The sequence below is a fragment of the Strix uralensis genome, chromosome 5 (genome assembly GCF_047716275.1).
Source record: "Strix uralensis isolate ZFMK-TIS-50842 chromosome 5, bStrUra1, whole genome shotgun sequence".
Lineage (NCBI taxonomy): Eukaryota > Metazoa > Chordata > Aves > Strigiformes > Strigidae > Strix > Strix uralensis.
The window spans coordinates 84037687-84055183 of NC_133976.1; the positions used below are offsets into that span (position 1 = coordinate 84037687).

A 17497-nucleotide genomic window follows, 5' to 3' on the forward strand; every position below is an offset into this window, starting at 1 on the left:
AAGCATAAGTAAACACAATAAGCTATTTAAAATAATAATTTACAGTAAATAAACCCACAGTCTTTCTGTGTTAGCAATCATGTGGAAGGATTGATGAGGTAGTATACCTTATCATTGTTCTAAATCCACTATTCCAAAAGGCCTGGTAAAATCTCCTTGTTGATCTACCTAGATAGGAGTTGCATACACAAGGACAACAAACAGAATAATAGTAATGATGACTATCTGTAACACAACAAATTCAAGGCTCTTTACCTACACAGTGTGTTTGGAAACATTTTAAACATGAAATTTCAACTGTATACTGCATTATGAATCAGAGAAATGGGATTAAATTTTTCCTTAGTGTTTTGTTAGATCAATGGCCTTGGTAAAGTTATACCTGAAACCAGTAGGAGTCAGTTAACTGAGCCCTTCTAGAGAACTCACAGTTAGGCTGGTTTTCCTTGACAAGAACTTTAGTTTATTATAATTTTACCATTATCACCATGCTCAGCTTTACAGAGGGCAATGGATAAACTAAGGCCCCTCTGTACACAGTCCACAGCTAGTCTTCAGGCTACGGAGGAGTCAAACTAGATCCTATCAGAAATGAAAGCAGTCATAGGACTGACTAACTCCTGCCATCCAAGAGCTTTCATTCCATTCCACTGATTTAAAATTAACAGCACACAGTGAAATTTGACCTCCCCTCTCTTGTGAAGATTCTCTACTTTTGATTTTACATTCAATTACAGAGCTGTCAACTGAGTCTGCATATTTCAAATTTAAAGTGTAAGCTTTCACCAAACTGTCTCTGAACTTAGAACTAATAGTCAGTGATTGCCCCATAAGTAAAGGTGGGATCTCTTCCTCCTTCACCTGCATAGCCACTGTACCTTGTTATAATGTGCCCTTACTAAGAAAAAATAAACAGACAGAATATATAGGTAGTGATGTGAAATTATGAGATGCAAAATGAGGATGGAGAAATAATGAGTATTTTTTGGAGGCTGAATAGAAGAAAATAATCTGGGAAGGAGGAGAATAAGACTAGAAGAGGCTGTGATAGGAGCTGCAGAAAACAGGAAGTGGTATGAAGGAAGTAGGAAGAAAAGGATGAAACAAAGCAGTGAGGGAGTGACAGTAGAGGAGAAAAGAGATGCAAGAAATTAATTCACTGGGTGGACCCAGATCTGGAAAAAAAAAAGAAAAAAGTCACCTGACTAAAGGATGACTTTTGTAACGCATCGACAGGAAGACAGAACTGAAGCTGTATTTTTAATACAGTATTTGTAAAACAAAGCAGTCTGACTGCAATAGTAAATATTTTCAAAGAGTAGGTTAATTTTTCAAGATCTATTTGCAATGTAAAAGACAAGCATCAACCCTGTCAAAATGGTATTTAAGTTGTTTTAAGAAATGAGGTCTGACCTATTTTCCAGGCAATTCATCTCAATAAGAAAATCAAGCACAGAACAGAACAATCAGGTCCAAACGATGCAAAACAGAGTGCAGCACTTGGTCCACTAAGTTGTCTATGCTTTCTCTAAGCCACTGTAATTTGTTACACAAGAAAGGATGGCAACGGGTGTCTATGGGTTAGGGAAGATTCCAGACTGATGTTCAAAGGACCATCCCATTTTAAACCCATCAGGAAGATCTTCATTGTTTTTTGAGAGGGAGAGGGGTTGGAGGGGAAGGGTTTACACAGACTGCCATGCCAGTAAGGTGGCCATTTTAAACGTAAGACCAATTGTAATCATAAGATTTTGGCTAAATTTGGCAATTGGGCCAAAGATAGCAGTAAACCTTAAAACTGTTCTTGCGCTCTGGCATCAGACAGTCCAAAAAGCTCCTTCAATTTTCTGTTTTGATTTCATGGAAATTTAAAACAAAATCATGTAGAGGGTTGAATTTTGAACAGTTATGCTTACCTACAAAGGAATAGCTAAAGGCACATATATACCACTCCATCATCTTTCAGTGGACTCCTTAACAGAAGAGGAGATGCACTAGAGGTTTCTTTTCACTATTTAAAAATGTAATATTCCATCTTTATTTATATCATTAGCTATGCACGAGTCTCTGAGGCTAGAGTTAGAGTATGCATTTGGAAACTGTTAAATTAGTCCATGCATCCAAACAGCTTTACATTTTCACTACATGAACAATAGAGACTGAAAGAAGCAGTGAATCTGGCATTGTGTGTTAATAATTAAATGTCTACTCTCCCTAAATTCAGTTGTACAATGCCCAGATGACATCAATAGGAGAAAAAGTTGACTTGAATTCAGGTTTATCTATTACATGAAATACTATGATGTGAAGGAGCTTCCAAGCACCATGCCATCTTATCCCTAAATTAAGAGAATCATGAAAATGAGCAGATCAGCAGCCAAGTATTTTTCAATTAAGCATGGTAATAGCTGTAGTAGCTGAGCAGTTCAAACTGACTTCTTTAGCTCTTTAATCTTGGAGTATGTGGAATTTTCATCTTCATAGGATGGATGCCCAAAGGAATTTAATGTAAATGCAGTTTATTTCTTAAAAATTGCAGACGGGATTTCAGTATGTATCAAATAAAAAATTCTTGGCAAGTAACTTAACTGACTGTTGTTGCCATAGCCAATTTGTGTAAATTTTGTCTCAAATCTGGGCTTCTGTTTTGACCTTGGAGATTAATAGCATTAAATTTACCCTATAAATATTCTCAACAGAAGGTAAAAAAATATACCCCAAGATATAGGAGTTTGTCACCAGCACACAGGAAAGGGAAATACTCTAGTTTTTCTTAAGTACAAGTATTTGCATTAAATTAAAACCCAGAAGAATTCTGGAGATTTATTTTTCAAACTGAGACTTTGCTGTAACACTCTAACCTGCTATTATAGTCTTTGACTGGGTACAGTGTGATAGTAAGTCATCTGAAGTAACTGCAGACTTAAGGACTAATACTTTATTACTTACTCAGGCAGAACTCCCATTAATTTCAAGTAGTGATGAATACAACCTGTAGGAATGAGTCTTTCTGTTCAGTTTAATAGGAAAGAGACCTGCATCATCTTTAAAGTTGACAATAAGAAGCTTAGGCCTCAATTCAAAAAAGCACTTAATTGTATCTGTATTCGGGATGCTGAGGCATGTGCTTAACTTTAATCATATGCTTAAGACCCAGTGACATGATTAAACAGCACAAGCTATAGTACTGCCCTAGAAAGAATGCTTCCTTGAGCCAAAATCTTAGTAAGTAACACAAATAAGACCAACAAACAGCAGCCCTGCCTTCTCTTGTTTCTAGGTTCAAAGTTCTTCTGAAAAAGACCACTAATTTTTATTTTGGCAGAAAGAGTCTCATAAGAGTAAGATACCTTTTTCTTAAAATCCTGGTTCTGATCTTCACTGTTCAGCCTCCAACAGTTGAATAAAAAAGCATCCAGTATTCCTAGTTAAACACCATTTTGATGTCTAGACAAAACAATGATGATTTATTCCTTTAGATAAAATAAGCAGTGATTTTGTTTACTTGTAACTTTGGAGAAGAGGAATGGAAGCTAGAGGAGCAAGGTTGATCTCTATCATCTCTGGAAGGACACTGAGATCAGGGAATGGCCCTGACAGCTGGAGAAAGAACAAATTTTTATCCATCTTCACAGAAAGGACAAAAGGATAATCAAGGAGTCAGCCTCAATTTGGCCTCTTGGAAAGTGGTTTTGAAACTCATTTCTGAGCTCTTAAAGGAGAAGTAAGTGTTTGCAAATTACTGATTTACCGAAGGTGAATCCTGATGCACCAGCCTGAAAATTACTGGACTTGTGGATGAGAGGAGACTTGCCAATGTCATTTGCCTTGACTTCAGCAAAATACAAGTCCCATGGTCTGGCTCAGAGCGTATTAGCTAATGAGTCATACTCTACATGGAGACCTGTAACAGCTGGAGTACTGCTGGGGTCTATACCAGGACTGCCCTGTTTAACATTTTTAAAGAAGGACCTGGAAGAGGTGATGGAATGCTTGCTCATCAAGTTTCCAAATGACATCAGATTCGGGAGAGATCAAGCAATATGATCAAGTGCATGGCTGCCATCCAGAGGGACCTAGACAGGCTGAAGGAACAGGTCTATACAAACCTCATGAAATTCAACAAGGACAAATGCAAAGACTCGCCTTTGAAATGGAAAACTCCTTGCAATAGTAGACTCTACTGAAAAGGCCCTTTGGTGTCTGTGTAGACAGCAAGCTGAACATGAGGCAGGAATGTGCCCTGGCAGAAAAGGCCAACAGCACCCTGCGCTGTATTAATCAGTGCTTAACCAGAGGATCCAGGGAAGTGATTATTTCCACTTCTCAGCATTCATTAGCCTGCATCTGAAATATTGTGTCCAGTTTCGAGCCCTCCAGTAGAAAAAATAAGTTGCCCAACTTATGTGAGTTTAGCACAGGGCCCTGAAGCACTTGTCCCATGAAGAGAGGCTGAGGAACAAGGCTCGCTTAGCTTGTTTAAGGAGGTCATCAAGAAGAGAGAGACAGGCTCTTCACAGTGGTGCATGCTGGAAGGAGGAGAGGCAATGGGCATAAACTGAAACAAGAGAGGTTCAGGCTGGATATCATGAGAAGCTTTCACAACATGAGGACAGTCAGACAGCGTTCAAAGGTTTTACCATTTCCATCCTTGAAGGTTTTCAAGACCCAACTGGATAATATCCTGAGCAACCTGGTTTGATACCATAGCTGACACTCTTTTGGGCAGGAGTTTGGACTAGATAAAATCCCAAAGGCCTTTCCAACTTTAATTATTCTATGATAGTATATTTTAAAGCATTTTCTTTCTTCATAGCAAGAGTATTGGAAGAGCTCCTTCTGAAGGCTGCATGGAATATAATTCTAAATATTGGAGCACAGAACTGTGCCTATATTTTGGGTTCATTTATTTGATACAAATGAGAAAACACCACCTCAGATTTTCAGATACAGGGAGCAAGTGGGACTTTTTAGCTGCATTTTTTACACTGCTGCGTACAAAAATAACCAAAATCCTAGACCACAATAGGGATTGAATATACATCATATACCTTATAGTCAAAGAACCCACACATCTAAATAAGAACACACTGAAAGACCGTGTCAGCAGTCTTTTGAAGACACAAATTCTGCTTATGAATACTCTGATATAAAACTGGTGTAACTCAGAATTCAAATAAACATTAAAATAACCAGAATTATAACATTTACCCATCAAATGTGACTTGATCCAATTAGTGAGCCAAATATTGGTACAACAGAGAGAGTGAGATCTCTCCCTAAAATTATTGTCATAAGTGTCCTTATTCATCTTCACTCATTCTCCATTTTTTATTTTCAAAAGTTAATGATTCAAGGAATAAGTTGAAAAAAAACCCCAAGAGTAATACATGTTCCTCTTACTATCCCCTATGCTTGGAAAGTGAAGTTATTTGTCAAAATAAAGCAATGAAAGAGTTTGGAAAGACGCTGGCCAATTTAAGAAATACTGGATCAAAATTGGTGGGTTTATAACATTAATAATAAGGTCCAATAAATGCTAAAAAATATTTTATCAATATTCGTGACTAAGGAACTCTGGGTTTATTCACAGTTCTTTTACAGTTCTGATTGTTCAACTTAGTATTTATGATCAATTATCTTGGTTTCTTCTACAGAGTTACGGCTAACATATTCTAAAAAGTATTTTTTTCTTTAATTTTTTTTTTAATTGATAATTCTTATCAAGGACTTAGTTAATAAAGAAGTGGTTCAACACCCGAAGTGTTTCTGAGGCCTTGTGGGAGATTTGCTTATGCAAAACCGGGTAAAGAACCAACTAGTAGCAAGAATTACTATTTCATGTTTTGCAATGCTGAAATTTTAAAAATACCTATATACAGTATTCATCAGCAATATAGAATTCTACTTTATATTTACCTATGTCATCCTTACACTAGAGATCTTCCTCTTCAAACGAGCTTGCTTTAATTCAGTTGTTAACTGAAACAATGGTTCAGAATGAAATATTTCTTTCTTTTGTTTCAATTACCAGCTGAATTAACAATTTAAATAACTTATTCTGCCACTTTCATATTTAAAATTAATTAAAGGCAAGCTAGAATGCCAGATTCTATTATTCCCAAGGTTTGCTCCAAGTAAGGACATGAGCCAAGAGAAATTTTCTATAAAGAAAATTTTCCTTGAGAAATATGTAGAATAAGTTACTCAGTTTCCTGCCAAATATGAAAGATAAGAATATATATGATGCTGCGTCATGTTTGCCAGATCAGCTGGACATTTAATGAAAAGGAGTCAGGGCCGGATCCATCTCTCCCAGAAATGACTGGAAGGCTTTCTTTCCATCAGCCCCAGCGAGAGTTGGATCTAGCCTCATCTGCATGTTTTCAGGCACAAGACCAATCTTCATTTCCTGACCTGCATGTATTTCCGTTGACAACATTATTATTGCACAGAGAGAGGAACAACCTGTCAGAAGATTACAACTATTAAACACCTTTTATAGTTAACATTCTGCAGATACAGTAGCTTTACCCAATTCGTTAAATATTTCTATCCACATCTTCCATGTTACAGTGCATTAAACAAGAACAAAAATAATATGAATGGCTCTGTTACAAAAGTTGCATCTGCCGTATTTGCATGAATGTTTTATCAGACACATGCATTCATACATGCACACATAAGCCTCCATCTCTGTTGCAAGGATAAAGAAGCCTTTTAATGTACATGAATCAAGAAGTTCTATGTTGCAAGCCTTTATTTATGTGACCACAAAGAATCAAATAGTGCTACTGATTATAAACCACATCATTGCAGGTTTCCAGAATCAGTCCCTTAAAACTCACCATTTTTCTAAACTAATGTCATAAATTATAAGGACTATCTGTTTATGCATTTGTCACCTAACCTGAGGCATTTCATGTACATTTTTTGACTCCTTTAGCTTTAAATGAATTTGCTACTGAAATAGTAGAACCTAGGTGTGTTAATGCAAGAGTAACTTCACACCAATCTTTTGTGAAGTGCTCTGAGCCCTCACAGTTTCTTTCCCACTCTCAAAATAACCAATAAAATATTTTTTAAAACAGCCTGAACCACACAGGGTGGTGTAGGCTAAAATTTTGTTCTTTGTTCATTACGGTAGCCTAAATACCCTAAGTAATATTTGTATGAAAGCCGTATCCTATAACACAAACCCCACTGGGCAAGTAATACATTAGATCTGTAATACTTTCTACTGCCAGTCTCATCAAGGTGATTTGGAATTTGTTGCCTGAGTAGAGTGACTCATATGTTTACTGGCCCTGACAGGTGCTGGGCATCTTCCACACTCATTAAAGTTAATGACTTCAACAGCGGACAAGGAAACCTGTATGTTGAAGCAGGTTTCCTCTTAACAAGTATTCTCAAGCTATCATTTAAGACAGTAAGTGGTGTCAATTATCTTCTGCAATCACAAAACCAGCCCATAACCAAACCCCTATCCTTTCATTGCAAAAATAATCCAATTAGCTTCACAAGGACTCCTGGTTGGAATAAGGCAAGAAAAAAAAAAAAATGCATCGTACACAGAGATTTCCACATAAAAGCTCAGTTTCTTGCCATAAAACTAGTCACATCCTCACCGGAACAGAGGAATTAACATACTGGAAACAAGCCAATTTTATAGAAATATATGCCTTCCAATAAGCTCTAAATCAGTATTCTCACAATAGCTGCAGCTTTGGCATCATTTCTATCCCAACAAGTCACAGCTGCTGAACTGGAGACTTCTGACTTCATATTAGATAAGTAATGAGAAGTTTTAGGCAGTGATGCCAGAGCCTGTCCTTTGATATCAACACACCACACTACAGTTGTTGACCAGCTACACCCAAAAGATATGCTAGATTAGACTAGTTAGCTAAAAATACTCAGGCAAGAACTTCACAGAAACTTATGCCATGACAGACTGTCAACCAAGATATGATGAGACTGAGACCTCACAGGCATCTGCTTATTCATACAAAACCAAGAAATTAGGAGGGCCGAATCTTTAACTACAGAGAGACCTCTGCTTTGATGCCTGTCCAAACACTAGATCTGCACTATTAATATGACGAAGTCCTGTACCCTGGCTTTGACCCAACAAGACAGAAGTACTGAGCCAGAGACCTCACAGAAACCTGTTCCTTAATATTAACCTGCCATGCAAAAGGTCCTGAGCTAGTGGTCTTGCAATGAGCATAACATACAGCTGTCTGAAGGAGGAAAAAGAAAAGATTAAAACCTCTAAAAATTAGGCAGAAGAACTATTGCAGTCTTAAATACTCATCAATTTTAATGTCTAACTTTTCAGGAACTTCCAAAGCAAAATGTAGTGGTACATTTCCACAGTTATATTAAACACAACAGTTAATTAACGAACTGATCTTTTTCCTCTTCAGCAGGTCTCACACAAACATGTCATGCCCTTATAATTTCATAAGACATCAAGGTACAAACCACTGAGCAACACATCTTCCAAACCCAGACTAATGTTCTGCTTGCTGGAAAGAATTTGAGGGAAATCAAAAAAGTGATTGTGACAGAATTAAGTAAGCAAAATGTTGACTGATGGAAAACCGCTCAGAGGTTTGAAATATATCTCAGTAATTTGGGGAGACATAGTAGTCCGTATGTTGCAGGATGAGTGCATTTATTAGAAATTTATCTTAATCAACCCAAATGAAATGTTCTGCCATATAAAAAACTGTTTGCTCCCTATGAGTAACTGTTTGATGGCAAATGTCGAAGTACTTTAAATTTTAATGAAGTTTAAAAAAGAGATTGAGATGACTATGGGAAAAATTTCCAGAAAATACTCAAATGACTTAATGCACTAATTTTTTTTTTTTTTCAAAATTACTTCAGAATTAGATATCACCAAAAATCAGGAGTTTTGCAGTTCAAAATGCCTACATCAATTTCCAAAATAGGATTTTGTTTCCTATGAGGACATAGGAGAAAGTCTGCATACAGATACCCCAAAAACTTGAAACAAGTATTTTCTTTCTGAGTGCTATTTTTCCATCTACATTGGCACAAAAAGTAATTGGAGAAAAAATATTCTATGAAAGCCTTTCCCTTGATGTCTGAAAGGAGTTCTTCCAATTTTGATAGTGCTGGACCTTTATGTTGTTCCTCATTTTCTACCTACGCTCTTAGCATTTTTCATTGCTTTCTTTTACCTTAAATTAATGTCTAATTTATAATGCTGTGATTTCTGTGTCTTATTTAAGCAAGATAATTATCTAACACTGCCTCATGACTACAGAAGTCTAATATTCTACAGCATCAATCACTGACTTGTTTTCAGATTTCACTTATTTTAAGTCAGAAAAAGCTGAACAGCAGCAGCTGCTTTATCTGTCTTCTGCAGTCTTTGATCCCTCACTTGGAAGGCCCAAAGAACTGTTTAATGTGTAAGGGAACACCTCCCCATACTGCCATGTGAGAGTCCCTGCTCGTATTGGGCAAGTCTTCTGTGGAGTTTGGTTGGACCCAGCAGGTGAAAGGCAGTCTCACTGAGATCAAAGATTCACTGCAAACACTTCACAATCTCGACAGTGATCAGGAGAAGAAAGGGATAATTAAGTTCTTTCGATAAGCTTCAAGGCTAAATTTTTGGACCCAGATGAAAACTGGAGTATTCTCCACTTCAGATACTGGTTCTCAATGTTTAAACAAATTAAGCTGTTTCCTTCTACCTGGAAACTGGACATAGTTTTGGAATGCTTTAGCTTTGCTGGCACATGTGGCATGCATGTAATAAGCAATGGTTAACCAAGCCTAACTGACAAAGTCACAGAATCACAGAATCATCTAGGTTGGAAAGGACCTTGAAGATCATCTAGTCCAGCCGTTAACCTAGCACTGACAGTTCCCAACTACACCATGTCCCTCAGCGCTATATCAACCCGCCTCTTGAACACCTCCAGGGATGGGGACTCCACCACCTCCCTGGGCAGCCCATTCCAACACCTAACAACCCATTCTGTAAATAAATACTTCCTAATATCCAGTCTAAACCTTCCCTGGCACAATTTGAGGCCATTCCTTCTTCTCCTATCACTTATTACTTGGTTAAAGAGACTCATCCCCAGCTCTCTGCAACCTCCTTTCAGGGAATTGTAGAGGGTGATGAGGTCTACTTATGACTTATGAGTGCTTAGGAAATAGGCCTCAACCAGCATTTTACAAGAGGAGAGTGGGGAAAAAAAGTGCTTGTTCTTAGGTTTGAAATAGCCATAGAAAGCTTAAACACACTTCAATCTGAAAATGATATACCAATTATTTTTCATTTATACTGGAAATGTTACCAAAACTGCACAACTGTGTAACTGCAACATGACTAAAGATGCCAATGTTACCTATGCAAATGAAATCACTGTAATAAAAGCTGTTTTCTCTACTGTCCACAAAGTACTGAAATTCTAGGTCATTGCTATAACAATTCTTGCGGTGATTATCTTACTAATCATTCATCACTCTACAGATTAGATGCTGAACCACCTGTCAGCTATATTCCTATACAAATTGCTTTACTTGGCAGAGCTAGTAAAGTGATGACCTCAAAGCCTTTCAATGGCACTGCAGGGCTGCATAACACCAGACCCCTAGCAAGCAGCTTACAAGGCTGATTGAGAGCACCAAACGTGCCTTTTGCAAACTATCCATCAGAGACAGAAAAAAAAAAAAAAAGATAATCCCAATGTAACAAAACACAAATCCAATATAAGTGAAAAGAGTAAGTTGCATCTTACTTCATTTGAATTTTCCGCTGTGATGTTTTTATGTTTCAGCTTTTTCTGCAGCAGTTTGATTTCATACTCTGGTCTGGGATGCTCCTGAAAAAGGAAAAAAGCAACCAAATGTGTGATTATGATTAAGAGAAAAGAAAAAAAAAAGAAAAGTTCTGGTCACTTATCCACAATCCAAGCCATCAAGATGATTCAACATCACAGCAGCTTTTGGACTAGGGGGATCACTGCCTAGAGGTATGGGATACATTATGGGATGCAGGGGAAGAGTGTTTAAGGATTGTACAGGACTTATTGTGGGATGCTTAGGGGAGAAACCAAAGTTGGGGAAAGCAGAGATCTAGGTCACTTGGGGAGGAACAACTGTGAAAAAATAGAGGGATGAGGGGATGAAAAAGGCTGGTCACATGTAAATAGTTTGCTGGTCTGTCTGGGGTTCTGACCACCAACAACTGGAGCAAGTGCAGGTGTGAAACTGGGTACGTAAGTGCTAGTGGAGATCAAGCTGAAGTAGGTGAAGTGCCTGGGAGCCAGGGAGGTGTGAGTCACTAAGGATGAGACCACAGTGGAGTTGGCTATCAGGACAACCAGGGGAGTCCCAGCCAACTGTCAGAGAGACCACAGGGTCTGGGGTGTCTGGGAGTGCAATCAGCTGGACCCACACTCACACTGAAGTGTGTCTGTGTGTTTGTGTGTCCTCAAGATCAAGACCAGTGTGGGTTGGCAGCTGAGGGACCAGACAAGTCCCAGCCAGCTCTTGGGGAGCAAGATATATCTGTAAGTGAGCAACTGGAGAGAGGCTGTAGTGTTGCAGGCTTGTACCTCTGGGTGCCAGCAACTGGGGGGACTGGGGCCCAGGGGCAGCTACTGGGCAGACTGATTGAGCCCAGCTGCTGGGGGGATCCACATTGTACATATATGCATAAATATATTCTCACTAGCAGACCTCCATCCTGCTCAGCCTGGGAGAGGAGCAGGATGAGGCCGTTGTGCTGTCTGTGGTTTTGTGCCTGCTGTGTGTTTCTGTCTGTGTAATCTGTGTGGCTAGCCATGTATATATGCATATATATGGTGTATATGTGTGCTCTGTGTACGTATGTCTATTGGGAATACATGCTTCACCTCACTACAGGTTGGACCCGGGGCATGGAGCTGTGGCTGCCTCACCTCTCTTAGGCTGTTGCATCTGGTCCAGTTTCCCCTATCAATAACCTTTCAAGGTTTGCTTGCAAATTATATTTTTCTTTTCCTAATTAGAGCATAAATTAAGCATGGTAGCACAAACTTACAACAATTTTAAAGAGAGCAGCTCATAAAAAAGACAAATGCCATGTATGTCCTCATTCCTGCCAAGTTCTGAGTTCATTCAGAGCCTGGAATTTGGATTTGATGCCTCCCACAAAAAGGCTATTCCTATGGCATTGCTCTTACCATCTATCCTTACTATAATTAGAATATATGCTTATTAGCCCAGTCACCAAATCGACTTACTAACACTTTTTGATGAATCTGATAGCCATGAAGAGAATAAAAAACATTTTAAAAAAATTAATTGATCCTCATGGACAATAGAAGGGGGGTTGCATGGAACTTCAGCAGTCTTCCTTGGGGGATACATGTGCTGTCTCTTTTCTGTTATTTGTAATATTCTCACTACATCAAGACACCATCTTGAGCATTCTCTGTTGCACACCACTATATAGACACAGTGAGACTTCCAATGTATTTTTTTTATCCTGATGATGAGATTTTCCTGGCATATTGAACAGAAACGTGAGCACACTACCATTTAAATAACTGCCTTAAATTAATATTTCCATATCTTTTTGAACTCTATGAACAAGTCATATGTATGTCTGCCCTAAAGGCAGTCCCACAAATGGTACGTGCGTTCTACTGCTCCCAGGGAGTCTGGTACTAACCTGGGAGACTTGAAGGAACTTTTTTTCTCTAAAGCTCAAGTACCGCTATGCCCCTGAGACTCTAGCACTATGATTCCATACCAAACAAATATAATGAAACTGCTAGCATGACAGATTGTTTTATACTTGTAATTTTATGTACTATTCAAATTAATAAAACATGTTCTACGGGTGCAAGTGCGACACTTTGCATCACAGACTTCTTTCACGTTACTTATGCCTCACATAAAAATCAATACCACAATGAATGAAGTTCAGGAATCACTATAGCACTTCTTGTCACAAGGGTTACTGTTGTTATTCCTTAAAAAGTGCTCTATGTGGAACTCCAAGAAAGCATGAGGCATGGGTAATCTTTGACATTACTAAAGCTGATTAGCACCAGAAAGGGTGGTGAGCGGGATGGGGAAAGGAAAAACAAAGATACAACAAAAAATGTTTAAAGATGTGGTCAATGCACATATCTTCATGTTTTGTAAGTTTTCACTAGCTTGTTGATTTGCATTAATTTGTATCACGCTTCCTTTGATAAGGTTCAGAGGTCAGATGGAAGAAACATCTTTAGACTTAAATGAAGGAAGGATGAAGGCATCAGGCATGGATGGCTACATGAGAGGAGACAGCTTGATGAAAGTAGGGAAATGAGATAAATGAAGCTGTAAGAAACAGATCTAATCACATTATGAGAGCACCTGCAGAACTGAATTGGCTTTCTTCCTTTTTTATTTTCTGCTAAGCAAAGCATTCTGGGACACCAGGGGCAGCTGCCAGAGTTCAGAACAACTTTTCAAAATTGGCTTGAAAGGAAACAGGGTGAGAAAATAAAATGCCAAGCAAAACATTGTACTGTAACTTACTTTTTTGATATTGGCAGTTTTGCTTTGAGTACATATTCTGTTCAAATTTGGTCAAGTTATGTTTAGTTTTCCTCGTAAGACAATTCAATGTCCTTTTAACTGCATTTCATACACCTACATCTGGATTGGAAAATTAGTTGATCTGTCTTCACTGAATCTGCCAAGTCATCTTACCCTTGACTGAACAGACCACAACACTTCACGGAATGCATGTATCTGTATATTCTTTTTAGGAGTATATTGCATGAAACATTTCTTTACAGTACAGATTTAGAGATATTTGATCCTGATCATATATAGATGGATGTGAAGGAACAATTCCACTCCGATGTAAAAAGAATGTGATTCAGAATCAATTATTTGTCTGAAAATGAGAAGAGTTCTTCACTTAGGACAATAAGCTAGAAATAGTTGTGATGACTTGAAGAAGGCCAAATGTCCATGTAGGGATAAATATGAATCCCACAATACTGGAAGTTTGCCAGTACAGCTGCCAGACACTTATTGAAAACCATGTGAGCCAAGGTACTTTGAGGCCAAATGAGTGCTCAGAGTAGAAAACGATAATTCCCATCCTGAAAACAAAGAGCCAAATCATGAAATTTTTACTCAGACAAAACTCATATTGACGTCAGTGAGAATTTTCCCTGAGAACACTCTCCAGGATTTGCCTCAAACATGCAACATGTGTATCCACTATACATTACAAATTAAGGCTGTGTAGGTAATGATCCAGTTTGATAAGAATATATGTGAACCAATCTCTCTTTGATTCTCCTTGATTTAGGAAGAAAGTGATAATGGAATTTTACAAAGCATGCATGACAAACACATCTGGATTGCTAAAATAAAATAGAACCTTAGAAACTATTCCAGATTAACAGACCAAAAGAGTTACCGGCAAAAAAATAAGACAAGCTACTGCTTCATTTTTACATTTTAAGAAAAGTCAAAGAAACATGGCGAATTCATTGAACATATTAGGATAAGCTAATATGCCGAACATAAGTAGAGCAGCAAAGCAGTGCACACTGGTGGGAAGGAAGGTTTCTACAAATGAAAACTGGAATGATCCAGCTGCTGCCCCAAATCAAGATGGAAACTTGGAATGAACAGAACAGAGAGCCCAGCTGTTCTCTGCTGCAAGAGGGTTAATTATTACAAATCAAGGACTAAAACCCTCTTTCTCTTATGATGATGACACAGTGGGTGGCAGGGGGAGAAGTCTAAGGAACAGACTGTCATTCACACTAATGATCTGTTTAGAACGTCCTAATAATGGGATGCTCATCCAAGGAAAAGTACTTTTACATCTCAGTACATATGAAGGGATCACTGGTAGATGTTCACAATCTTTTCAGTCTAGATCCCTTGCACAATAAACTTCATTTATGTAAAATTAAAACAAAAGCTTGGATAAGTCATCTAACATTATTACAAGTTTAGGGATGTTAAAAGACAAAAGCCACTGAACAAGTACATAGGAACTCAACTATCAAAGGTTTCTAAAGCAACATAAAACTGAAGTGGTTAAAACACAAGAACCCATAAGGCATATTATGGAAATATATTTGCCAGATAGATAGATTGTCTTTGTTTGCTCCCATTGAGCAAGAACAGTAGTAGCGCTTTGGAGGATTACCTGCAAAATTAAATTTTGAAATATGGCCTCAGATTTTTAAGTGCCCTTAAGCTAGGACCAAACAACAAATGCTGACATTGCAATGTCAAGATATCACATTTTGTGGGTAACTATAGCAGAATTTAGCATCATTATTTTTGTTCATTATTCAATTAAAATCCAACCCATTGAAATACTTCTACATCAAGAAGTGGAATTGTGCGAAACCAGATGTCCCTTGAACTATGGCATTGAAAATTTTGCTTAAAATTACTTATTCTACTACATGGTAAGCCATTGCTGAAACAAATGATCTGACAAACATAAAGAAACCCAGCTGGAAAGTTGGATGCTAGCCCATTAAGATGGGGCATCACCCCATTGCCAGTGGAACAACTTCCAGCTTATCTTATTGCTCTTAGATAAAATGTTACCTGGACTCTAGAAAATTTAAAATGTCTGTTTTATTATTATTTATGTCTATTGTTTTAGTTGTCCTATGGTAGTATCAAGTAGTCATGGGCTGGGACCCTCACTGCCACTATAGAAGCATAGAACATCTTCTCCAAAAAAATATTCTTAAAGAAGGGATTTTTTTCCCCCTTGAGCACTGTTTTCTTGTTTTGTCTGATAATGTGTAACAGTGGGAAGACTTGGCTGCGGAGGCACTCTTTAGGGGAGCATGTTTATGGAAATTTTTTTCTGTCAATATTTAAGACTGAGTGTACTTTGGATGTATTTCAGATTTGTAGCTCTCACAAAAAGAAATACAATAAACAGTGCAAAATCCTTTAAATCTGATCTAAAATAGCTGTTTCACAAATGATAACATTATGGTCTCAAGATACATTATCCTACAAATTAACAAGGTCAGAAATCAACAGTTTCCTCGAACTAAGATAAGGTATTTTAATTCTAAGCAAACTGAAAATCATGAGACACTGGACCTTGAACTTGTCATACACACTATGCACCACAGTGATCCTAAGAAACTTAGAGAGAGGTTTAAAAGAGAAGATCACTGATGCACAAAAGAGACAAACATTTTGTAGATTCATCCTATTACAGCTGGTCAGAGGTCACGGATTTTAGATCTATGATTGAGTGGGAAGTAGCTGTCAAAGTTGAATTCTAGATCAAGCTTACAACATAGTACTTGTATCAATCCCATAGATAGAACTATCTGATAGAATGCAAATATCATTAATTTCCCTGTCTTTCACTTACTAGAAAGGTAAGTGAATATAAGGGAAGAAAGTTTCTAGCATGCCAGATCTCAAAGTCTCTATCAGTCTCTCCCATTTTAATAAAGATGTCTCATAAATAGCCCAGTCTTCCAGGTAATATCAGATCAGATTTTTGTTTATGAAATAGTATTTTCCCAGCACTGGCTATTTATCATATTTTCTGGAATTTTCATTTCCCTGGAGTTCTCTTCCTTACAGCCTCTGTGCACCTGGAACCCGTGGCTTACAAGCAACCTGGCTTACTAGGTAAAACAATGGGACTCTATATAGCATTCTAAAGTACACTTCCTAAAACATCTTAAAGCACATATATCAGAGTCAAGATAACAAACACTTTATAATATCCAGAATTATCTGGTTCCAGAAGGTGTATATTCTGACCAACTACTGTCTTTCCAAACCTTTGTGAACTTTTCAAATTGAAACATGATCCAGATTAGAGGATTGGCTCCTCTCACATGTGGAGAAAGACACACTTTAGCTAATCTGAACTAAAAATCTCTTTGACCATAAATATTTGATCAGTCTTTATTAATTTGTTTCAGCCGTACCAGTGCCTGTTTTAATTGTTTTCCATAAATATCCCAATGACTGTATTTACAGCCAGCAATGTTCATGAATACAACCTATTTGAAGGAAACGTGAACATTGAATTTGTAGTCAAAAGCTTTTATATTTCAGGCTTGAGTTTAATGGCTTGATTTTCTCAGCAGCATAAGCCAAACTAAGGCTGGGCTCCCATGCTCTCGATTTCACCTTGCACTAACCACACATTTCCATTTCTGTCCTTACACTGACATCAGGGCATATGCAGCTGCATGGTATGAGCAGGATAAAAACTCCTACCTCTCATGCCTCCAGCAACCCTTCAGCTGTATCAGCTGTCTGAACTGTTCACAACTCAGTTGTATATCTGCCAGCATGCATGTGAGAGGAAGAACAAGATTGCATGGCTGGGATAGTAGCACCACGGTAGTGTGGAGTTAGATTGGCTTAAGCTGCTATGCAGTTGCAATCTATAAATGAGGTTGCATGCTACAGAGGAGCTGATTTAATGGCTCACTAT

At 37.9% G+C, this 17497-nt stretch overlaps 1 protein-coding gene across 2 annotated transcripts in view; it reads right to left on the reverse strand.

The window, feature by feature from the left end:
- ANO2 (anoctamin 2) overlaps positions 1 to 17497 on the reverse strand; it is a 203059-nt gene that overhangs the window by 87025 nt on the left and 98537 nt on the right. For both annotated transcript variants that reach the window (XM_074872043.1, XM_074872042.1), the window contains exon 14: positions 10788 to 10871. In XM_074872043.1, coding sequence (XP_074728144.1) covers positions 10788 to 10871 — 84 coding nt within the window. The remainder of the gene's footprint in view (positions 1 to 10787; positions 10872 to 17497) is intronic.